The following is a 24,104-nucleotide window of genomic DNA, read 5'->3' on the forward strand; positions in this document are numbered from 1 at the left end:
TACTGGCGCGAAGAACGACGGAAATCAGGGCTGCGATGGCGCGAAGGTCGATGCTTCTTGGATCGACTTGTATTTTCCGAGGCAAGCTCGGCCTTATGCTAAGCTCGCTCGCCTCGACCGACCTGGTTGCTCGCTTGGCCTTGCATGCATGTGGTAAGTGATTTTTACTTTCAACTTTTTAATTCGGTTTCCGCAGTGCATTGTTTGGTAAAAATCACCGATAGCAATTTGGGTCAAGCCGAATTTACTTGTTTTGTTTTTTGGTACTAGCGATCTTCTATTTAAACTAATCTAATCAAACTCAGATGCATAAAGCCGACCACATTTACTTTGTTGAAAGTAACAGTGGCAACGGTAACTTTATTTGTTTAAGTTGAAGTTGTTTAAAGAAGCGTTGATCCAACTGTGGTGCTCCCATTGTACTTTTCCGGAGTATGCTGGACGCTTGTGTATGATACGATATATGCACATCAGGTACAACAAACTATTCTGGTCAGAATTTCTGGTTCCCAGATTTGATTGTGAAGAAAATATGGAATATGTAGGAATAAGATAACTTTTTAAATGTAACCAAACATTTGGAACATGCTTGCAGGACAAGGAAGATGATATGAAAGTAGGTGTTAAGTCTACAGCATTGAGATTTGCAGATTCAACTGAGGAGGGATTACTGGGTTTGGAATTATGTGCATGAGTAGTCTTGCACTCAGTGGATATACCGCTGAAATTGGTTTTCTTCTTTCTTCCTTTATTTTCATCTAAGAAAATTATAGCAATGGTCTCTCAATTTTATCCCAATTAGAGCAATGATTCCTCAACTAAAAATTCATGATCATTGATCTCTTAAATTAATCAAAACGTGCAGTTATGGTCCTTTTCAACAACTCAGTCAGAATCCCGTTTAAACCATTGCTACAATTTTTCTCATTTCATTTTTCATATTTGCCCCTTGATTCAGCCTTACGTGTGTGGCACATGATTCATTTTAACAGAAGCTTTAATGACGAAAATGATCATACATGCACGTTTTGATGAGTTTAAGCAATGTATTAAAAGGTGGAGGCTTAGGCGAGGCATTCCATGGATAACCCTACCTAAGCATGAGGCGTTACCTAAATAAAGTTAATATATATTGCATATATAATTATATATATATATAGTATAATACTTTGTAAAACAAATATAATTATAACTAAGCCAAAGATAATATCTTCTTCTTCATTACTAAGTGTAGTTGTACTTGAAAATTATGACATATAGTCTTAAAATGTTGTAATTATTTATTTTATTTTAAGCAATTATAGTGAACTTCAAGAGAAATAAGGCCGAGTAGCCACAATTATAGGGAGTTTGAAAGGAAATAAAGGCAGAATGTCGCAATTATAGGCAATTCAAAAGGAAATAAAGGCTAAGTGCAGCTATTATAGGGAATTTAAAATGAAATAAAGATCGAGTGAAGCAATTATTATAGGGAATTTAAAATAAATAATGGAGTGGAGTAGTTATAGGAAATTTTAAGAGAAGTAAATTTTGGCTAATTAAAATGCTAGGCGGCAAAATCTGAATGAGCAATAATTAATAAAAAATAAAAAAATAAAAAAGAATTAGAGTTAGACTTTGCCACTAGGATTTGGAGAGAGAAACTTTCTCTCTTTCTTCTTCCTTGAAACTAGAACGGCACACAGATGAATGACAAAAACAGATGAATGGCAGAAATAGACCTAGATTTGAAAGGAAAAAAGCACACAACTGAACGCTGGGTACGCCTTAGCCGCCTAGGCGCACCCTAACATTGCCTTATGCCTACCCCACAAAACAGAGGCGAAAATCCAGCAAGCTCGCCTCCAAGGGCGTCTAGGCGCGCCTCGATGTTAGTTTTTTAGAACACTAAATTTAAGAGACCAATGATCATGAATTTTTAATTAAGGAAGTATTGTTACAATTTCCTCTTTTCCTCTCTGTCCGCTTTTTTCTCCTTTATCATTGTTGGAACTTCAGTCTAATTTTTCTTTTCGTTTCTGCCACATCCTCACACCTAAATTGTCAAACTTTGGAGCAGGTGGGCCATATTATGCATTTTTGTCGGCTGCATCTAGACAATTAGCTTGGCAGATATGGACAGCTGACCTTTCATCCCGGGCTGATTGCAATAGAAAGTGCGTATCATCGTGGTATGATTTTGCTTTCAAATATTCATAGAGGTTAAATATGTGCATTGCATCCATATTATTTGTGGCTCTTGCGTATTTGTCCAATTAAAGATGAACAAAAAAGGGAAATGGAAGTTTGGGATTTACCGGTTGTGTGTTCTTCGTTGTATGAAAAGAAAAATATTGTTTAGGTGTAAGAACTATTTACTTCGTTTTGCTTCCAGGATAACCGGTTGTTGAGCTTGCCTTTGTCTTGGTTCCAGATTTGTGTTGAACAAATGGTTTGGTGCCATTATTTTCAGCGGAATCCCATTTAGAAGACTTTCATCGCAGGGGTGAAGAATGTGTTTGCTCCCTAAATCCGTCATGGTGCCTTGCGGGCAAGTCGGAGATTTACTTCACATACGGGATTGGTGGGTGCGGGCGTGCCACTACTAGATGCCACTAGTAGACGGGATTTAAATGATTGAGGTTGCGCCTTTTGACTTCAAATCAAGAGATTGTGCCATTGAGTGGGAGTTACTCAAATTAAGGTTCTTTGTTTGCCTTAAAAATAAGGACTTTACTTATATGGAGAGATTGAACAATATGTAAATGACAAGGTTGCTTGGAAATATAAATGACAGAAGAAAATGACTAAAATTGTAGATTGCTTGTAATTTATATGGCTGGAAATGAGTACATAAAGGTTACAAATGAGATCGATACCGCAAGTGAGCAGCAGAGCTAATAAACTAGATAAAATAAGGCTTTTGGCAAATCTGGTTTGAGCAGAGTTTGTGCTTTTGTTTGTTTGTTTGAGTGTCCATAAACCTTGTGCATCTGCTCCTTTAAATAGAGATCTGGAGGAAACCCCCTGCTGAGGTTTTTGTACCTACCCGAAAGAAGCTTGTGCAGCTTGCATTTGCATTTGCCAACTTGCATGTAGAAACAATATTAAAAGGGAAACTTGCATCTCCACCACATGTTTTTAGCACATGTTTCTCCACTTGCAATAAAATAAATAAAAGAAGCAAACTAGCTTCTTTCACTACACATTCTTGCCTGAAAGCTCTCTCTATAGAAAGATAAAACTTCTTCAACAAGATTGTATTTCATTTCACAAATGTACAATTACACATAAGAGAATATATATAGCATTTTGCTCTTTACAAATATACCCTTGACTACCTTAACTGAATTTGTAACCATTCTAACTAACTACAGTTAATAACAAACCAACCACATTTAACTTTTGCTAAACGGTTTTTCATCAACAGAAATAGAAGATTTATTATCTTCCTTAATACACCCCCTCAAGCGAGAGGAGGAATCAGAGTTGATGCCAACGGGAAGCTTGGAACACAGGTATCGAAACTGATTTTTAGACAGGGATTTTGTATGAAGATCAGCAAGTTGATCAGCACTGCAAACAAACTGGACTTTGAGAAGATGAGCAAGAACCAGTTCGCGAATGTAATGATAATTAATCTCAACATGCTTAGTGCGAGCATGAAAAACAGGATTAGAGGCTAAAGAGATGGTGGAAATGTTATCACACCATAAGATAGGCAGTTTGGGGAGAGGACAATGAAGATCACGAAGGATTTTACAAACCCAAGTGAGTTCTGCAGCTGTATGAGCCAAAGACCTATATTCGGCTTCGGTAGAAGAACGGGCGACAGTACTTTGTTTCTTGGCACTCCAGCTGATGAGGTTGGGACCAAGAAAAACAAAGTAGCCACTGGTTGAGCGCCGATCAAAAGGGCTGCCAGCCCAATCAGCATCAGAATATGCTGAGAGATCAACAAGACCTGGTGTAAACCATAATCCCTGAGAGACAGAACCTTTTAGAAAGCGAACAACCCGTTTGGCAGCTTGAAAATGTTGTTCACGCGGAGCATGCATAAACTGGCAGAGCTGATTGACAGCAAAGGCAAGGTCTGGTCTAGTCCACGTGAGATACTGAAGGCCTCCAACAAGAGAACGATACTCGGTGGGGTTAGGGAGAAGAGAACCAGTGTGATCCAGTTTATTGGAGCCAAAAGGTGTGCAACAAGGTTTTGCACCTTGCATATTTGTCCGTTGAAGTTGGAGCCAAGAGGTGTGCAACAAGGTTTTGCACCTTGCATATTTGTCCGTTGAAGAAGATCAAGTAGATATTTAGTTTGATGAAGAAATATCCCTTTAGAAGATCGCTGAACTTCCAGCCCCAAGAAATAGTGTAAAGGACCAAGATCCTTCACTGGAAACCGATTACTAAGCTGATTAATGAATTGATGACAGAGATGAGAATCAGGGCCAGTTACGAGAATATCATCCACGTAAACAAGAACGATAACCAGCTTAGGATTATGAAGGACAAACAGAGATGCATCAGAAGAAGATTGATGGAAGCCAAGATCAAGCAGAGCTCGAAATAGTTTTTCAAACCAAGCTCTAGGGGCTTGCTTAAGACCATAAAGCGATTTTTGAAGTTTGCACACATGACTGGGGAAAATAGGATCAATAAAACCCGGGGGTTGAATCATGTAGACATCCTCTTTTAAATCACCATGAAGGAAGGCGTTGCTGATGTCTAACTGATTTAAAAACCAATTATGTTGAACAGCAAGACTAAGAAGGATTCGAATGGTAATCGGTTTAGCAACCGGACTGAAAGTCTCCTGGAAATCAATTCCCTGTTGTTGATGAAAGCCCTTGGCAACAAGCCGGGCCTTGTAACGATCCACAGTACCATCAGGTTTCTGCTTAACCCGAAATACCCACTTGCAGCCAACAATGTTCTGAGAGGAATTCGAATGAACTAATGACCAAGTGCATGTAGACAGTAAGGCATTATATTCATCCTGCATAACAGCACGCCAGTGAGGAAACTTAGATGCTTGGAGATAAGTACTGGGAACGGAATCCATGGCAACGGATAGATGATGCTTAGTGGCTGTATAAGCCTTAGGTTTGTAGATGCCGGCTTTGGATCGGGTAACCATAAGATGAATATTGACCATATAGGTAGAGACAGGTGGAGAAGCATCGGAATGCAGAGAAGTAGCTGGAGAAAGAGAAGTAGTTGGAGGTGGAGAAGCAGCAGTAGTAGAAGGAGCAGCATTAGGTGAAGAATCAGGAGATGGATACGCACCAGGATGAGTAATCGTGCGAAAATAAAGATCCATCGAAGAAGAAGACACGGGAGAAACATCGTCAGAGTGAGAAGATGTAAGCTGCAGAGACTGAAAAGGATAGACTGCTTCATTAAAGATTACGTGTCTGGAGATATAGACGCGGTTGTCAACCGGATCAAAGCACCGATAACCCTTGTGCTGAAGACTATAGCCCAAAAATACACAACTCTTGCTTTTAGCATCCAATTTACTGTGAACATAAGTTTTAAGCCAAGGGAAACATTGGCAACCAAAGACTTTGAGTTTGGAATAATCCGGGTGCTGATGAAATAAAATTTCCCAAGGAGATTGCAAGTGACCAGAAATAGGAAGACGATTAATGAGATACAAGGCAGTAGAGAAAGCCTCGACCCAAAATACATGAGGAACATGAGAAGCAACAAGTAAGGTTCGGGCAGTCTCAACAAGATGGCGATGTTTTCTCTCAGCACAGCCATTTTGTTCAGGCGTGTGTGGACAGCTTAATTGATGAAAAATACCATGCTCATTAAGAAAAGATGCAAAAGAATGACCAGTGAATTCACCCCCTGAATCGGAACGCAACACTTTGATTTTATTACCAAGCAAATTTTCTACATAATTCTTGAAAACAACAAACGTAGAAAATACATCCGACTTGGCCTTCAAAGGGAAAAACCAGCTGTATTTGCTAAAGTCATCAACAAGAAGTAAGTAATATCTGAAACCACTGCTAGATGGAACAGAAGCAGGTCCCCACAAATCACAGTCTAAAAGTTGAAGACTATGAGTAGTTGCTGAAGAGGACAGGCCAAAAGGAAGCTTGTGGTTCTTTGCCAATGCACAATCAGAGCAGAAAAAATCAACAGTAGATCGACCTTGGACGGCAAGAGTAGTAGTAGACATTACCCGACGAAAAATGGCAGAAGATGGATGACCCAATCGCCTGTGCCATACCTTTATTGGAGCTTTAATACTGACAAAGGCTGATGCAGCAAGGGAAGAAGAAGCTTTACCAGAAACGAAACTAGAAGATGTAGTAGACTGCAAAGGATAGAAGCCATCTTTAACGGAACCCCGCAAAAGCGTCTTCCCCGTGGAACGATCCTTAACAACGGAGCCATTGGAATCAAGAGTCAATGAACAATAATTGTCCCGGAGAAATTGAAAGGCAGACACCAAATTGTGTTGCATATGAGGAACATGAAGAACATTAGACAATGTAAAAGAAGAAGTAGGGGGTGCATAATGTAGATGAACCAACATGGGAAATAGGAAGACCTTTACCATCACCGATGTAAACTTTGTCTTCACCAGTGTAGGGGGTAGGAGATGTGATATTTGATATGTCATTAGTAATGTGCGAGGTTGCTCCTGAGTCAATTAACCAAGTAGGAGAGGACTTGACATCGGAACGGGCACACATTGCCTGAAGTTTAGCAGGGGGAATTCGACCACAGATATCAGGATTCATCCGGTCAAAGCAGTCAAACGCTTCATGACTGGAGTTACCACAAATCTGACAAGGAGCCCGATGACCAGAGGGAGAACCACGATTGGAAGAATTACCACGATGGAAACCACCAGTGAAAGAGTTACCACGATTAAAACCACCAGCAAAAGAATTACCACGATGAAAACCTCGATTACCACGATTTTGCTTCCCACGATTGGAATTGTAACGAAAAGAGTGCTGAAGGGGTTGATTCTGAGCAACATACACCTGTGGAGGAGTGGGAAAAAGTGGATGTTGAGCCTGAATCGATAAGGCATGAAATGGTTCAGACATACCAGAAGAGACAACTTTCTTGCGACGATTCAGAGAAAGCTCTTTGGTAAGGAGCAAGCCATGGAGTTCATCCAAAGATGTAGACGATAACCTAAGCATGATTGAGTCGGTGAAAGATTCAAATTCATCAGGAAGACCAGCCAGAGTAGCAGCAATGAGATCGCGATCAGAAATTGAGGCTCCAGCAGCAGTGAGAGAATCGGAGATCTCTTTGAGTTCTTGCAAATAATCAGACATGGATCGAGAACCTTTCTGAACACTTTGAAGGCGAGAACGAAGCTGATGAACATGGGCATCAGAGATACCCCCAAATCGTTGTTCGAGCTTAAGCCACAGATCGCGAGAAGACGAAACACCAACCGTGACAGGAATTACCTCTTAAGACAACGTGGAATTAAACCAGATCAGAAGATTCTGATCTTTCTCATACCAAATTTCGAAAGCCAGATTAAGAGTACGATCAGGGAGAAGAGGAGCAGGACAGGGTTCGGTGCCATCGACGATACCAAGAAGACGATACCGTCGAAGAATCGGAGCAAACAGAGCACACCACGGTAGATAATTGGTCCTCTTGAGCTTGATTGGCACCATACTGCCAATATTTTGGATCGTGAGAGAGGAATACAAAGAGGAATTAGGGTTAGAAGAGGGATTGGAAACAGGCACCGACTCAGACGAAGTCGCCATGAAAACAGATCAAGATCAACACCACATAGAACAAATCGAGATACAGATTAGAAGATCAGAGCGGAAGAGAAGATCGGAGCGGAAGAGAAGAGGATCGAGAGGAGCCGTGAGGCGACTGGCGATGAGACCATATAGAAAGATAAAACTTCTTTAACAAGATTGTATTTCATTTCACAAATGTACAATTACACAGAAGATAATATATATAGCATTTTGCTCTTTACAAATATACCCTTGACTACCTTAACTGAATTTGTAACCATTCTAACTAACTACAGTTAATAACAAACCAACCACATTTAACTTTTGCTAAACGGTTTTTCATCAACAGAAATAGAAGATTTATTATCTTCCTTAATACTCTCATCCACTTGCAATACATGCATGTATCTTGATTAAACAAAGGCTTGACAAACCTCCACCACCCAAACAAATGGGAAAAACAATATTATAGTGCCAAAACCCCCCACTTGCAGCCAAATATCTTTCCAAGTTAGTTTTCTTGCATATTAATCCTTCAAATACCATATTTTACCCAAATTGCCCAAATAAGTAAAAATAGGTATATTTTGAGTGCAAACAGTGCCCCCCAAGTTTTACAAATTTGAGTAAAGTTTGTGAAACTTACGACTCCAATGCTGCCAGGATTAATGTCGAAGAAAGAGGCACGTCTACCTCTTCGGTCCTTCTGTCGTTGATAAACTTTGGCAAGAGGAGCAAGGCAATTGGTAGTGCAACTAGCATTGGAAAAAATGTTGTCTGACTTGTGCATCCTTCTTGTTGATATCAAAACACATGGGAGCATCTTCACTGGTTACATAGATAATAAACTGAAAAAATGCCCGAAGTCGGACAAACTGGAAAACAAAGAAAAAAGATGGAGAATAGAGAAATTTGGGCAACTTTTCTTTTTCTTTTGTCTTTTTCTGTTTGCCTCTTTTCATATAATATATAATATAATATAAATATATTATACATATACTAAAACCCCAAAACCGCAATACTGTTCAAGGACGGTTTGTGGACGAAAATGACTCTCAATTTGTTTGTTAAGCCAAATTTTTGCCATCTTTTTCACAGTGAAATGACTGCCTTGCCCTCGGAGTCCACGGGTTGATCCTCTTCTGTTTCGATTTCTTTGGATGCTTCGGTGCTCTTTCCTTTTTTCTTTATTGCAGTCGTCGTTCTCATCCATTTTGGGATTAGCTTTCTTTATCTCTCAAACCCTAAATTTTCTCCATTTTTGATCTCATCTCTGTCCGCTCGCGCCGATCAATCGGTTTGAAAAAATTTCCTCTCTGTCCCTGCTTGGCATCAAAAGTTAGCTTTGCTGTGGTGGGCCACGGTCTCAAACCCTAATTTTTCTACCTTTCTGATCTCATCTCTCTCTGCTCGCGCCGATCGGTTCGTTTGTAAAATTTCATCTCTGTGCCGTCGTTGTCACTGCTTGGTATCAAAAGTTGGGTTTGCTGTCTTCAGTTCCTTTTTGGTGAGTTTTGTGATTTCCTTACCGTCTGCAGTTAATTTTTTTTTTCCTTCTATATGTTTACATGGGTTTTGTCTGTCAATTTTTCTTCTTTTCTGGTTATCGTTTGGATCGATGGTGTGAATGTGTTCTTTGATTTTGTTTTTTATTTCAGAAGGTGTGGCTGTTCATTTTTTGACCCTTTGTTATCTGCTGTTGTAACATTTTTCATGATTTCTGGAATTTGGGTTTTAAACAATTGGAATACTGCTAGATTCTTATCATTATGTGCTAATTACTGGTGTTTTAGATTGGTGCCTGAGATTTAGAGAATGGCTCGCAGCTTTAATTTCTTTTTGCTTCATTTTTACTGTTTTCAATTTTTTTTATTGCTGGCTATTGATAATTTGAAGTCTGTGAGAGCTTCAATCTGTTGGAATTTTGGGTTATTTCTTCATCGGAATTTGGGTGGTCCAAAATTTGAATTAGAAGAAACCATTGGATTAATATTTTTGGTGGATTGGCTCTCTGTTATTTCTTACCCAGTTGGAAAGTGGAAGCCCCAAATTTGAGCTCAGAGCTTTAATTTCTCAATCATTCGTTTCTCTGCACTCTCATCAGTCACTCTTGATGCTCTCTCAGAGGAGCACTACATATTTAAAGGTGTTGCTGGTATGTGATTCCCACTCCATCACATCTCTTTTTTGCTTTTTAAATCTTACTGGGTAATTTTCAAACCTTTTATAGTAAATTTCCAGCTCTGTCAAGTAGTTCTCCATTTGATTCCATTTGATTGCTTAATTGACATTTTTTGTTTCTCTTTTTCACACTTTCATCAGTTCATTGGCTTTGATGTTGGGCTTAAGGAAATGGGAAATCATTAATTGGCATTGTTCAAGATATAATTCTGTTTTTTATTTATTTGTGAAACGATTTGGCTGATGAAGAGAGTAGTTTTTTGTATATAGATTACAGACATATGGGCTGAACTATCTTTCCTAATAAATTTCCCATCTGTTTCAGGTATAAAATTTTCTCATCTATTTGCAGACAAGTTTGGGTATGTTCTTACTTCTCGCAAAATGTTTTGTTTTTAGTAATTAGGCAGGCTTAATGTATATGACATTATTTTTGTTTTTGGCAGCAAATCACAAGTACAAAGGTGAGCCAATTATTCTCATGGTCTTCGTTTTTATAATTTTTTTCCTTGATTAATTAATTAATCTTAGTGAAGGTGTAATTATTGTGTAATTGTCTTTTTTTTCTTGATTCTATTCCTTTTATTTCTGTGATTTTAAGTGGTGGGAGGCTGTTGCATACTTTGCATGCAATAAGTATAAAATTTGATGTCTTTTTCTGAGCCTTCCCAACCGCCTCCCAAAAATATATAGATATATATATATATATATATATATATTATGAGTGGAAATGCTCAATCTTTTTGTTTACAAGGGATATCTCTGATTTCGGCTTGGGTATCAGGCCTTCTTAATTATATTTATTAATCTTTCCATTCATAGTGAAGCTTAATTTTCAACCTTTTTTGAGGTGGCCATGTGAACCATTCTGTATTCGTCTCTGCGTTCTCTCCTTTTAAGAAATTACATTTCCTTTCCCAACTTCAACCCAAACCATTAAGCAAACAAAGATATTCACGGAGGTAGTTGGTGGTTCAAAAACCAATTTCAGGCATTGATACTCCAACTCTGTATCAACATTTTTGCATTGCATAGGTTATTTTTTTGCAGTTGATAGTAACAAAAAATCTCTTTAGTTTACATGTGCTTTTCTATCATTGGTACTGGTCAATAATTTCTTTACTGCCCTACATATTTTGGTTTATTAGATTGGCCTTCATAAATTGAAGTACAAATGAACTCATTGCCCATTTACCCCTGCTATTATTTTTAATTTTTTATTAGTGGTTTAACCTTCTGTTTTAAATGCTTTAACTATGTTAAGGGTGGAAATCTGTACATGTTTCAAAAACCAATTTACTTAACAAATTTCTTTTATATCTTTTCTATCTTCCTCAATAAGTATTCTTTAACAAAACTAAAATCTTTCAGTTGTAACAACCGAATGAACCAGTTACATTTTCCTTTACTTTGCGACAATTTCAAACATGTATGTGTAATTTGATATGCATTGATGTAAACTGTAGTAATTGAAACCTTTTTCAGTTTTTAGTGTCTTTATGTATTTCAGTTTTTACTTTTCTGTGTATATATTATGTCTTTCATTCTTTCATTTAGTTTTCAAACTACAAGTGAGTATACTAGAAGACTATTATGAGTTCTTTAGCTGATTTGGGGCATATTTCTTTACTACGCTTAATTTCATTCGGAAACAAAGAGTGTTTATCATCACCAAGTGGTATAAAAAGTATTTTTAATTATTTTTAATCAATCTATTGCCAAGTTTCCCAACGGGTTTCTTATTTTATTTTCCATTAGTTTGCAAGAAACCAAAGTCTTTCCATGCTCGACAGTTATGCGTGCTCAAGAGTCAACCTGTTTTGTTTGATCATTCTGTTATAATATTCTATGTGGTTGCAAGTTTGAAAAAAAAAGGAGGATAGGTCTTTTCGTTTGTTGAGAAAAAGGGGAAATGTAGGGAGACAGATCAATTGTGAACAAATTAGCATGGTTCATCCTAATGCTTATGGTTAGGTTGCTGATTTGCTTCCTCATTTCTTCATTGGTGATTTATGTTTTCAGTGATTTTCCATTCTTGGGTAATAATTATTTGTCAAGAGTTAATGTGTTTAGTTTTTTTTTTTTCCTGTTCGGTGTGATTTTGTGTCATGTGATTAGAGGTTCCGAAAGAGAAACATGACTTTTTTTTTATTTGGACAGAGGTGGGGGGGGGGGGGCGAGGAAGTTCTGTTCAAATTTGGTTTTTCCGATGGCTTAGGAAGAAATTATGTCACTATTGATATTGCAGGTGTCCAGCTTGCAGAAATTACAAGGTATGCTACAATCTATACTTCTTTATTAGATTTGATTCAAATTGATAGATTTCGATGAGAAAGAAACTTTTATCTTTTCTTTCAGTTAAGGACAGTTGGGACTTCAATTTGTAAAAGATGTGAAATATTAGAACAATGACAATAGAACCGCCAATCCATATGGTTGTAAATAGATTTCAACATATATTTAAATAGTATTGCATATCGTATGCATTTAGAACTTTCCGCATGTTTCTACAGTTTTGAAACCCGCAGCATCGCGTGGGCACCGTTGCTAGTATATATGTATATATCCATAGCCCTTTCGGGCAACCCAAAACAAAAGAGACGGGAAGAAAGAGAAAGGAAGAAAAAGAAAGAAAGAAATAAGGAGAGAGAAAGAAATAATAAAAAAGTAAAAAGAAATAAAAAAAGAAAGAGAGAGACAATGAGACAAGATTGACAAGGAGAAAAAGAAAGAGAGAAAAATAATAGAAAAAGAAAAGGAAGAGCCCTTTTGGGCAGCTTATAACAGAAAAAAGCCCATTCGGGCAAATTAAAAAGCAAACCAGATATATATATATATATATAAAAAGCCAGTTTTCGGGCAAAGAACATAATATAATATATTATAACATAATATAATAATAAATATATAGATATATATAAATAATAAAAAATTAAGCCCACACTCGGGCAAAGTATATATAAAATATAATATATATTATAATACTATATATATATAGCCCACACGGGCAAAGATTTTTATAAATAATATATAAATATATATATAAACCCCTTTCGGGCATAGTGGAGTTTTTTAGAAAATGAAGGGAATGAGAGAAATAAATTAGAAAAGGAAAGAGGGAGAAACAAAACGAGCCTTATTCGAGCACATTTGATGAAACTCCTTCATTGCCCATATGTTATTTTTCTCTCAACACTCAAATCTTTTTCTCTTTTTAAAATTGAGTGTAGAGATATCAAATTCACCATTTAAATTGGTCATGCTATGTAGCTTGGGAACCATAGGAGGTGGTCATTCATGTTTGATCCCAAACTTTGCCCTCCTTGAGATCTTGATGCGGACAACATGCTCGTGTTGGCGGGGAAGAGTGTAGGAGCTATTTTCTTCTTCTTTGGGTTCCACATGAGGTGTGGGCTCGTGCCCCCCGAGCGTTGGTGTTTGGCCTACAATAGCCACAAGCTCCATCTTAGCCGTTATCGGTTTTGATATGTCGGCTTGGTCTTCTACAACCATATCTATTTTCATAGATTTTTCATTGGGTGGGGCCATAGTTTGGCCTTCATCAACGTGTATGATATGTTCTTCCTTGGTTATAGTACGGTGAGTGTGCTTTGTAGAGGGGATTTAACACATTTGATCTATCAACTTTCTCAAAGTTTCTCCAAAAGTTGTATAGCTTTCCTCCACCCTTTTAAAACACTTAGTCACCTCTTCACCATACTCGATGCTTGCCACATGGAGTTTGGACACCTTATCTAATCTGCCCACATCCTCTTTGTAGAGCTTTTTATCCGGATGATCATGAGTTGACATCTCATAAATTGACTCTATGTACTCATTGGAAGCATTTTGATACTCAAAGCCATTTGTTAGCCTATCATAGTACTCATGAATGTGATTGTCTTCAAAAGAATAATAACCTTCATCATAGCCATAAGTTGGCCAATCTTCAAGATTATTATTTATTTGATGGCCATGAGTTGGCCGACAATCATATTCCATGGGACTTGAGTGTCCTTCAGCCATGTACCCATAAGTTGGTAACTCATAGGTTGACTCTATGTGATAGTCATAGCTTGAGCGCTCTTCCACACCGTCATCCTAAAAAAAAGCAAAAAAATCATGAACATAAAGATTGTTCATGATCTAACTTCATATAAGTGTCCCACCGGGCGTGCCAAAATATGTTCGCTCCCTAAATCCGCCATGACGCCTTGCGGGCAAGCCGAGGATTTACTTCACATACGGGATTTGTGGGTGCGGGCGTGCCACTACTAGATGCCGCTAGTAGACGGGATTTGAATGATTGAGGTTGCGCCTTTTGACTTCAAATCAAGAGATTGTGCCATTGAGTGGGAGTTACTCAAATTAAGGTTATTTGTTTGCCTTAAAAATAAGGACTTTACTTATATGGAGAGATAGAACAATATGTAAATGACAAGGTTGCTTGGAAATATAAATGACAGAGGAAAATGACTAAAATTGCAGATTGCTTGTAATTTATATGGCTGGAAATGAGTACATAAAGGTTACAAATGAGATCGATACTGCAAGTGAGCAGCAGAGATAATAAACTAGCTAAAAGAAGGCTTTTGGCAAATCTGGTTTGAGCAGATTTTGTGCTTTTGTTTGTTTGTTTGAGTGTCCATAAACCTTGTGCATCTGCTCCTTTAAATAGAGATATGGAGGAAACCCCCTGCTGAGGTTTTTGTACCTGCCCGAAAGAAGCTTGGGCAACTTGCATTTGCCAACTTGCATGTAGAAACAATATTAAAAGGGAAACTTGCATCTCCACCACATGTTTTTAGCACATGTTTCTCCACTTGCAATAAAATAAATAAAAGAAGCAAACTAGCTTCTTTCACTACACATTCTTGCCCGAAAGCTCTCCCATCCACTTGCAATACATGCATGTATCTTGATTAAACAAAGGTTTGACAAACCTCCACCACCCAAACAAATGGGAAAAACAATATTATAGTGCCAAAACCCCCCACTTGCAGCCAAATATCTTTCCAAGTTAGTTTTCTTGCATATTAATCCTTCAAATACCATATTTTACCCAAATTACCCAAATAAGTAAAAATGGGTATATTTTGAGTGCAAACAGAATAGTTGGATGCAACCTTTGGGGAACTACAGTTAGTTCTAATATGGGCCTCTTTTACAAACACATGTCTACATCTTTGGGACTCCAACAGAACTGCCTGCTGATATCTCCGAAGTTTAAGTGATTTATGGCGAGCTGCTTGTTAAGCTTGCAAGAAAGTTCCCGGATCGAGTAAGTGGAGGCTGCGAGATTATGCACGTCGTCGTCTATGCACCATTCCAGGTCTCAACGGCAAGCTATTTGCTACTGGCAGTCAATGCGTTTGCAACTAATGTTGTAATATCTATTTCCTACGTGGCAATTTTGTTGTAACATGATTTTTTTTTCGTACATAATTGTAAGATCGCATTACCGAATTAAATATTGATTTGTTTCCGTATGACTTCTGCGGAGACTTTTTTTTACCTGCGGCTGCGGGTCATAAAAACTGTACTCTCAATTTTGTATGCGAATCTGAAAAGGAATGAACTTCTCAGACAATCTTTCTTTCTCCCATTTACTAATTCTTTTATTTTATTTTTCACTCTTCGAGTTATTAATATTAATTGCAGTGCATCCAAGACATGTGCGTATCACGTGGGTGGTGAGGGCGGTTCTAGAAAGTCCTTAATCGTTCGTTCGCCTGGAATATTATCCAACCATTTTAGCGGCGCTAAATTGCTGAATTCCACCCGCTCGTGTGAACACACTAGTAGTACCAAACAAGAAAAAACATCCAACTCGCCCACCACCACCAGCTGCTGTGCCGCAAATCCTTTTCCGTGTCCAATGAAAATTCTCCGATTTTGAAAATTTTAAAATTGACTAATAAAATTCTCGTCAATATTTTGGCGCCAGCTGTAATCTTTTCCTAAGAGGATTCCTACCCAAAAGTCTTTTAGAGTGGCTATGATACCATCGCCTCATATTTTTAATTAATTTACGAATAAATTAATAACTCTAGGAGATATATTAATTTGGAATAAGTTTTAAAATTATTGAAAGTGTTTTGAGTTCGAGAAACAATTTAAATATTTTTTAAGATTCAGTTGTATTTTTTACGGATTGATTTCAAAAGAACTCTCATAAAAAAATATTTTTGGGTTGTTTCAAAATAACTTTTAAAATAGCCTATATTGTGGTCGTCGCAATATTCTCTAATATGCTTAAACTTAATTATTAATATCATTTGTAAATTGTAATATTTAGAATATTGGAATCCATAGTAAAGTGACCTCGGATTATACCAGATTCTTTTTTAATCATTTTAAATTTATTTTTAAACGAGCGGTCGTCACACTCAGATTATCTAATATGCTTAAACCTAATTAGTAATATCATTTGTAAATCGTAATATTTGGAATATTGGAATCCTGAGTGAAAGTGACCCCCGATTATGGCGGATTCTCTCAAATTCCAATAAACAAAAAGTCAAATCCAAAGGCTCATGCCATCTATATTTTCTCTCTCAAACCTCTCACTCTCAGACTCTGGACAGCCTTGTATGTATATGTAGCTGTTATGCTTGGAAGCTACCGTCCTTTCAAATACCCTCTAAAAAAATAATAAATAATTAAATTTTAATTTGGGTAATCTGAATACGATTCCGGATTCTGTTTCCCGGGTCCCAACCCCACTCCGAATCCTAGCTGGCTCAGATTTTCTACTCTCATATATATATATATATATATAGGCCTCCACGGTCTCGTGCACAGAAAAAATTGAATCGAATCGAATCGAATCGAATCATGGAGAGAAGCCTTAGCAAGGGCAGTGATAACCAGAGTGACGACTTGGATGCCAAGAAAGGCACTGCCGGAAAGACCAAAAAGAAGTTGAATGTTGAGGAGGCGTTCAAGGCCACGGCGGTGCCGCCGTGGACCAAGCAGATTACGGTGAGGTCGATGGTCACCAGCTTCATTCTCAGCATCGTCTTCAACTTCATCGTCTGCAAGTTGAACCTCACCACTGGTGTTATTCCCTCGCTCAACGTCGCCGCCGGACTGCTCGGCTTCGCCGTGGTGAAAGGCTACACCGCCATGATCGACAAGTGCGGCTTCTTGAAGCAGCCTTTCACTCGCCAGGAAAACACCGTCATTCAGACTTGCGTCGTCGCCTCTTCCGGGATCGCCTTTAGCAGTATGTTCAATAATCCATTCTCTAATCAAATTTATCGCATTAAATCCGTTAATTAACTATTTCTCTTCGATCATTCATCTCTGCTCGTATCGATAACATAGATTACTGATGGAAGTTGTAGATCTGTCAAATATCATATATATTCTGGTTCTATAATTTGGCCTTGCATGCAAGAAAACAATATAATATTTGCATCACGGTCAGTTTACAAAGTGTTTGTGAAAAAGCCTCACAGTAAAAATTGAACAAATTTTCAGTTGGGATTAATGTCAAATATTTGTGTGTTCTAATAGCTGCTCTGCTTCATGATCCAGTAATTTTAATTTGTGTTATGATTAATTAGGTGGAACTGCAAGTTATTTACTGGGAATGAGTGCAAAGATTGCTGCGCAAGGAGATCTAGGCAACACCCCGATCAACATAAAGAAGCTTGATGTTGGATGGATGATTGGGTTTCTCTTCGCTGTCAGCTTCGTCGGGTTGTTTTCGATTATGCCCCTCAGGAAGGTAATTGGAAACCACTTCTTAATCCACACTTACGCATATAGACATGAAGATTTGTTCACTTAATTTGGTTTTGGTCTTCTTTTTTTTTTTTTAAACATCCAACAGATGATGATCCTGAAGTACAAGTTAACGTACCCGAGTGGAACTGCAACTGCATACCTCATCAACAGCTTTCACACACCCAAAGGAGCTAAGCTGGCAAAGTAAGAACCACATTGCCTTGATTTGTAGATTTGGATTTTGCGATTAAACGTAATCAATCTGCTAACTGTGTAAGAATATATTCTTATGAACGAATGCAGGAAACAGGTTGCTGTGCTCTTCAAAAGCTTCTGTTTCAGCTTTGCGTTTGCCTTCTTCCAGTGGTTTTTCGCTGCTGCTGACGGCTGCGGATTTTCCAGCTTCCCAACATTTGGTCTTAAAGCCTTTGCTAACAAGTATGTGTAGATTTCTTTCTCAACAAAATATCAATTTCCTTGTTTTTGTATCATTTTGTTGCCCTCATGGATGCCTCGATTTCACTAATAACTCGGATCATAAAACTTGCAGGTTTTACTTTGATTTTTCAGCGACTTATGTTGGCGTTGGCATGATCTGCCCTATCATGGTCAATGTATCTTTGCTTGTTGGAGCCATTATTTCATGGGGAATCATGTGGCCCTTGATTGAGACAAAGAAAGGTATCTGGTACAGCGCTAATCTATCCGCCAGCAGTCTCCACGGCATCCAAGGATACAGGGTATGTAACTAAAACTTCCTCTCCGCCATGTATAGCTTGTTTAATTTTCAATATCTTCACAAATATGTTTTTGAAAGTTGCAATATAATGTTGCTCATGAATTGATCTCTAATAATCTTTGAATGTTCTAAATTCATTGCAGGTTTTTATTGCTATAGCGATGATGCTTGGCGACGGTTTGTTCCATGTAGTCTACATGCTCTTCATGACCACAAAAAGTCTCGCGACACAAAGATCAGAGAAGAAACTTGAGTCGTCTTCATCACCACCTGTAAATCTTGACAGTGTTGAAGCCGGAGGGTCCTCCGAAGTTGTCTCGGCAAACTATGATGAACAACGAAGAATCGAGTACTTCTTGAAAGACCAAATCCCCAGCTGGGTTGCTTTCTCTGGCTACATTGTGCTCGCAGCCATATCCATCAGTGTGGTACCCTTGATCTTCCCCCAACTGAAATGGTACCATGTGCTGGTTGCATATCTGATTGCCCCAGTCTTGGCCTTCTGCAATGCCTACGGCTGTGGCCTCACTGATTGGTCTCTTGCCTCCAACTATGGCAAATTTGCCATCATAATCTTCAGCGCTTGGGTTGGCCTTGACCACGGTGGTGTCATTGCCGGCCTTGCTTCTTGTGGTGTGATGATGAGCATTGTCGCGACCGCTTCTGATCTCATGCAAGACTTCAAGACAGGATACCTCACGCTCTCGTCTCCTCGATCCATGTTCTTCAGCCAAGTCTTTGGCACAGCCATGGGATGCGTCATGTCTCCATTAGTATTCTGGGTTTTCTACAAAGCTTACCCACTTGGTGATCCAGACGGCCCTTATCCTGCACCCTACGGCCTAATGTACCGCGGCATTGCACTCCTTGGAGTTGAGGGTGTCGGTTCCCTCCCCAAAAACTGTGTCGTGCTTGCAGTCTCGTTTTTCGCAGCTGCAGTCGCCATAAACATAATCATCGAGCTGTTACAGCGTTATGAAACCAAGTACAGGATCTATAGGTTCATTCCCAGCCCAATGTGCATGGCGATTCCATTCTACCTGGGTTCCTACTTCGCCATTGACATGTGCGTGGGAAGCTTGATCCTCGTCCTGTGGCGGAGGAAGAACAGGCAAAAGGCCGATGACTTTGGGCCAGCTGTGGCGTCGGGACTCATCTGCGGTGATTCATTGTGGGGCGTTCCGGCTGCTATCCTGGCCATTGCGTCTGTCAAAGCTCCTATCTGCATGAAGTTCCTCTCTGCTTCTGCCAACAACAAAGTTGATTCCCTATTAGGTAGCTAGCTTAATTTGATTACTAGTTAATTAATTTCATGCGACTGTTGTGTGTATATAATATATATGCAGCTGGTAGCTAGCTTGCTGTTTATTTGAATATTATTCCTACCTTTGCTATATAATTTTCGGATTGATGTGGTTGGTAAAAGTTTTTTATCTACTTTGGAAAAAAAAAAGAATTTCTGTTAGTTTTATCATTCTTCTTATCAATTTGTTTCTTTTATTCAGAGTCTCTCCTTTCTCATTTTTTCCTCCCTCCTGTCTCTTCTATTTAAACGGTCACGATTAAATCATGTCAACATTTAATACTAACTTCTATATAGAGATATACAAAGGTGAAAACGAGAGAAGAGTAAAGGAAAAAAGAAGAGATTTGGAGATGAGAGAATTTTAAGCCTGTTTTTTTTTATAGGTATTTTGCTGTGACTAACTTTTGATTCTCTTTTTCACAATAATCGCAATCACTAATTTTCAACAATTAACAGCCCTACTTAAAATGTTGTACTAACTTGTACAAGGAAAAAAACTTACCTAGACTTGTTCATCATGCACAATTTGATAACATGACAAAAATACATACTAAAATATAATGTTTGAGTCAAGTTTAACAATTAGTATTGATAACGGGTGATTCAATAGAGCCCGTTAAAACAAGCATATGCTTTTGTTAACCTTAATGTAACAAGTGGTGTCATGTTACTATTTAGTTTTACAAAATATGTTTGCGTTTGGATTTTTTTTTCACATGTTAACTTAACAAATTATGCTTGTGTTAATTTGTTACGGAAGCAAGTACTATCAATATCCAGTTTTTGAAGTTTATCCTTACTTGATGTGTAAGTGGTTCGTAAATTTAGTTTGTTAAGATCTTGATTTCAAAATGCCAAAAAAACAACACATATTTATTTCATACGACGGTCGAAAAGTAAAAGAGATGTGTGAAACGTAAAAGATGAATATGTAAATAACGTTATCCCTAGAAATCTATGCTAGTTGAGATTTCATCAATTACGAACATGTGAAAAAGTCTCATAGACTGTTGGACTTCTATATAAACAAAAGTTTCAACAACTATGAATTGCCCTCTACAATATCGTTTAAGATTAAAAATTTAGGTTTAATATATTGGTATTACATTAATTTTTCCGACCTACAGTAAAAAGCTTAAGGTTCAAAGAATCTGTGTTTCATTATACAAGTACATGTAATTACCAAGAATATGGAGTCATTTCGGATCAAATTATACATTTATGGTCCAAATTATTTTGTTCCAGGCCAAAATAAATATTTAAATTTATAAATAAATAAAATAAAATAAACAAGAAAGTGAAAAAGTAACCTAAATAGTAAATACTAATTGCCAGCTCCGATAGGCGGTCGCTTCTAAATAATTATATATTTTTTTGTATAAACTTAAAAAGTTTATAAAACCCTCGACGCCTTCCATCACTCGCACGTTTGACTCACTCGCGTTAATCGTATCCAGAGAAACAAAGGCAGCCAAACAAACCCTAAAACAACACCACAAACAAGCCTGCTCGATAGTCGTCGTCGCCGGAATATCAGAGCTATGACAGAGGCATCGGCGAGACGCGGCGGAGGAATGGGTGACGAGAAGCTGGAGTTCGTAACTTCCGACGGGATTGAGCCCATCATGACCTTCGATCAGATGGGTTTAAGGGACGATCTCCTCCGAGGCGTCTACAACTACGGCTTTGAGAAGCCATCCGCCATCCAGCAACGAGCCGTCAGGCCCATCATTGAGGGCCGCGACGTCATCGCCCAGGCCCAGTCCGGTACCGGCAAGACCTCCATGATTGCCCTCACCGTCTGCCAGCTCGTCGACACCTCCTCCCGGGAGTACGTCAGCCCTACTTTTGATTTCTAGTGTTTCCTTTTGTTGTTATTCTGTTTGGTTCTTGGGAAAATTTGAATTTGATTTTGTGCATGTATCTATTGTATATAGGGTTCAGGCTTTGATATTGTCTCCGACGAGGGAATTGGCGGCGCAGACGGAGAAGGTGATATTAGCAATTGGGAATTTCATAAATATACAAGCTCATTCTTGCATTGGAGGCAAAAGCGTGGGTGAGGATATCCGAAAGCTCGAGTATGGCGTTCATGTGGTATCTGGAACTCCTGGCAGAGTCTGTGATATGATCAAAAGAAGAACTCTCCGAACTCGAGCAATCAAATTATTAGTTCTTGTCAGTCTCTTGTTCCTATCTTTTCTGTTTTTAACTGTGAATTTTGGATTTTTCCCTTTCTAGTTTCATTGATCTCTGTTTTGATTTTTTTCGGGACTGGTTCGGGTTTTCAGGATGAATCTGATGAAATGTTGAGCAGAGGATTCAAGGATCAGATTTATGATGTCTACAGATATCTTCCTCCTGAGCTCCAGGTATTTTTTTTTCTTCTTTCTTTCACATATTTATATGTATCACATGTGCTTATGGCAGTCATGTTCCGACTATTGTCCAAATACGTATTCCTTTCTGAAACCGAAATCAATTGTAACATTGTAGGTTTGCTTGATTTCTGCTACACTTCCTCATGAAATTTTGGAGATGACCAACAAGTTTATGACTGAACCTGTAAGGATCCTTGTTAAACGTGATGAGTTGACGTTGGAGGTACGCAATGCTTCTGTTTTGTACTGTTGTACGTATGCTGCCTTTGTGTGCAATGTCAAATACGTAGTAAACTGTGTTTTTGTGATGACAGGGAATCAAGCAATTTTTCGTGGCTGTCGAAAGAGAGGAATGGAAGTTTGATACTCTTTGTGATCTATATGATACCCTTACGATTACACAAGCTGTTATTTTCTGCAACACCAAGCGAAAGGTAAATACTTCTCTGTGATACTAATAACTCAAAGTTTGTTTAGAAAATAGGCCGTAGTTAGGTTATTGATTCCGTGCGGAAGTAGAAATGTAAAATGGGATCACCTATTAGATGCTTGGGTATAGATTATATGTTCTCATATGCATTGTATCCTGATTTAGCATATTTTCATTAGTGCCTACTAGTTATACATCGATACACAGAAGTTTTAGAATTTAATATGTCAGGTGGAATAGAGGCATTTTCCTTTTTGGCACACTGCTATAACGCCTTCCTTTTCTGGTTGACTAACATTTCATTCCCTGGTGCATGACTGTTGGAATTTCACTGGGCAGGTGGACTGGCTCACCGAAAAGATGAGGAGTAATAACTTTACTGTCTCTGCAATGCATGGAGATATGCCTCAGAAGGAAAGAGATGCTATTATGGCTGAGTTTCGTGGTGGTAATACTCGTGTCCTGATCACAACCGATGTTTGGGCCCGGGGCCTTGACGTTCAGCAGGCAAGTTCTTATCCCAATTGTCCAATCATTAGCTAGAATCTATCACCTCTTGACTTTGACTTTATTTGGTTCGAGTTGTTAAACTAATCAAATATAGTGTGTGATTTGAGATCCATTTTACCTGTTCAGTTGGTAGTCAGGACCAAATAAACCTGGTACCCCAATTTAGCCTGAGAAATGTTTACGAATTAGAGAAGGATTTGCTGCTTTCTTAAATTCTTACAAAAAGCCTAAACCTTACTTGAAGAAAAAAGTAAAAAATCTATTGTCCATATATTTACTGCACAGTGATGTGGACACCTGAATCTTAAACTAAAAAGCGGTCCTAGTTGAAGGTTCTATCTAGACGAACAATTTTGAATGGTTTTCAATTATGATCAGTTTTTCTTAAAAAAAGTGTAGCTTTCAGTCCCTTCATATAATGCTTAAACTGCTTTTCTTATCGTGATATTTTTTGCTTTCTTCAGGTTTCTTTGGTTATCAATTATGATCTCCCAAACAATCGAGAGCTATACATTCATCGAATTGGTCGTTCTGGACGTTTTGGGCGCAAGGTTTGTTTTTCTCTTCTCTTACAAACAAAAATTTTGATTCAGAAAGTACTTTTTAAGATATTTTGTTTATTTGTTGATTAATATGGTTTGTTTGTCTCTGTAGGGTGTGGCAATAAACTTTGTGAAAAGTGATGATATTAAGATTCTAAGAGACATTGAGCAGTATTACAGTACGCAGATTGACGAAATGCCGATGAATGTTGCGGATTTGATATGAGAGTTGCTTGCCATCCTGTGTGCAAATGATGTGGATTGGTTTTTCTGGCGTCGAATGACCATTGTGTGCAGCTGTCGTGGCTTTATTTTGCGGTGGATTGTACACCAGCACAAGTTGAAATCATGCTTTGTTTACTTGTGCTGTAACGATAATGTTTTAACTTAGGCGGGTGTGACTCAGATTTAAATTGTGTTTGGTTTTATAATATTTGGTAGCGAATTCAGGTTTTATGTTTCCCAATGTTGTTTGCATCAATGGTTTGATTCACTGAGACAGCTCGAACCACCAGGGAGAATGACAGAATGTCACCGCAAATTCGGTAATTATA

At 38.3% G+C, this 24,104-nt stretch overlaps 2 protein-coding genes and 2 long non-coding RNA genes across 10 annotated transcripts; all 4 read left to right on the forward strand.

Moving 5' to 3' along the window:
* The first annotated feature begins 1,594 nt into the window (after nucleotides 1-1,594).
* LOC103403484 (uncharacterized) lies at nucleotides 1,595-3,188 on the forward strand. The gene is made up of 3 exons (XR_011577010.1): nucleotides 1,595-1,821; nucleotides 2,060-2,171; nucleotides 2,414-3,188. It is a non-coding gene; the product is annotated as an uncharacterized lncRNA (long non-coding RNA).
* Nucleotides 3,189-8,894: 5,706 nt separating this feature from the next.
* LOC139192711 (uncharacterized) lies at nucleotides 8,895-15,335 on the forward strand. Of its 7 annotated transcripts, none has more exons than XR_011577018.1 (6): nucleotides 8,911-9,234; nucleotides 9,757-9,882; nucleotides 10,234-10,270; nucleotides 10,355-10,372; nucleotides 12,157-12,181; nucleotides 15,110-15,335. It is a non-coding gene; the product is annotated as an uncharacterized lncRNA (long non-coding RNA). The 7 variants fall into 7 exon arrangements; XR_011577012.1 differs by having other exon boundaries at nucleotides 12,069-12,181; nucleotides 15,019-15,154; XR_011577013.1 differs by having other exon boundaries at nucleotides 15,019-15,154.
* A 1,147-nt stretch (nucleotides 15,336-16,482) lies between these two features.
* On the forward strand, nucleotides 16,483-19,806 carry LOC103403405 (probable metal-nicotianamine transporter YSL7). The gene is made up of 6 exons (XM_008342230.4): nucleotides 16,483-17,136; nucleotides 17,480-17,643; nucleotides 17,749-17,846; nucleotides 17,946-18,080; nucleotides 18,193-18,382; nucleotides 18,525-19,806. The coding sequence occupies exons 1-6, from the start codon at nucleotides 16,746-16,748 to the stop codon at nucleotides 19,662-19,664; spliced, it is 2,118 nt and encodes a 705-aa protein (XP_008340452.1). The 5' UTR covers nucleotides 16,483-16,745; the 3' UTR covers nucleotides 19,665-19,806.
* A 1,235-nt stretch (nucleotides 19,807-21,041) lies between these two features.
* On the forward strand, nucleotides 21,042-24,016 carry LOC103403406 (eukaryotic initiation factor 4A-3). Its single transcript, XM_008342231.4, has 8 exons — nucleotides 21,042-21,518; nucleotides 21,625-21,865; nucleotides 21,979-22,059; nucleotides 22,184-22,291; nucleotides 22,383-22,502; nucleotides 22,838-23,005; nucleotides 23,473-23,559; nucleotides 23,663-24,016. Exons 1-8 carry the CDS (start codon nucleotides 21,229-21,231, stop codon nucleotides 23,774-23,776), a joined length of 1,209 nt encoding a protein of 402 aa, XP_008340453.1. The 5' UTR covers nucleotides 21,042-21,228; the 3' UTR covers nucleotides 23,777-24,016.
* The last annotated feature ends 88 nt before the right edge of the window (nucleotides 24,017-24,104 follow it).

Source organism: Malus domestica, chromosome 16, assembly GCF_042453785.1.
Source record: "Malus domestica chromosome 16, GDT2T_hap1".
In the NCBI taxonomy this organism is placed as follows: domain Eukaryota; kingdom Viridiplantae; phylum Streptophyta; class Magnoliopsida; order Rosales; family Rosaceae; genus Malus; species Malus domestica.

Coding starts and splice junctions, on each gene's coding strand:
- LOC103403405 (XM_008342230.4), top strand. CDS start 16,746: ATGGAGAGAAGCCTTAGCAAGGGCAGTGATAACCAGAGTGACGACTTG. Junction 17,847..17,945: donor AAAGGAGCTAAGCTGGCAAA/GTAAGAACCACA, acceptor GAACGAATGCAG/GAAACAGGTTGCTGTGCTCT. Junction 18,081..18,192: donor CTTAAAGCCTTTGCTAACAA/GTATGTGTAGAT, acceptor TAAAACTTGCAG/GTTTTACTTTGATTTTTCAG.
- LOC103403406 (XM_008342231.4), top strand. CDS start 21,229: ATGACAGAGGCATCGGCGAGACGCGGCGGAGGAATGGGTGACGAGAAG. Junction 22,292..22,382: donor GTGATGAGTTGACGTTGGAG/GTACGCAATGCT, acceptor TTGTGATGACAG/GGAATCAAGCAATTTTTCGT. Junction 22,503..22,837: donor TCTGCAACACCAAGCGAAAG/GTAAATACTTCT, acceptor TTCACTGGGCAG/GTGGACTGGCTCACCGAAAA.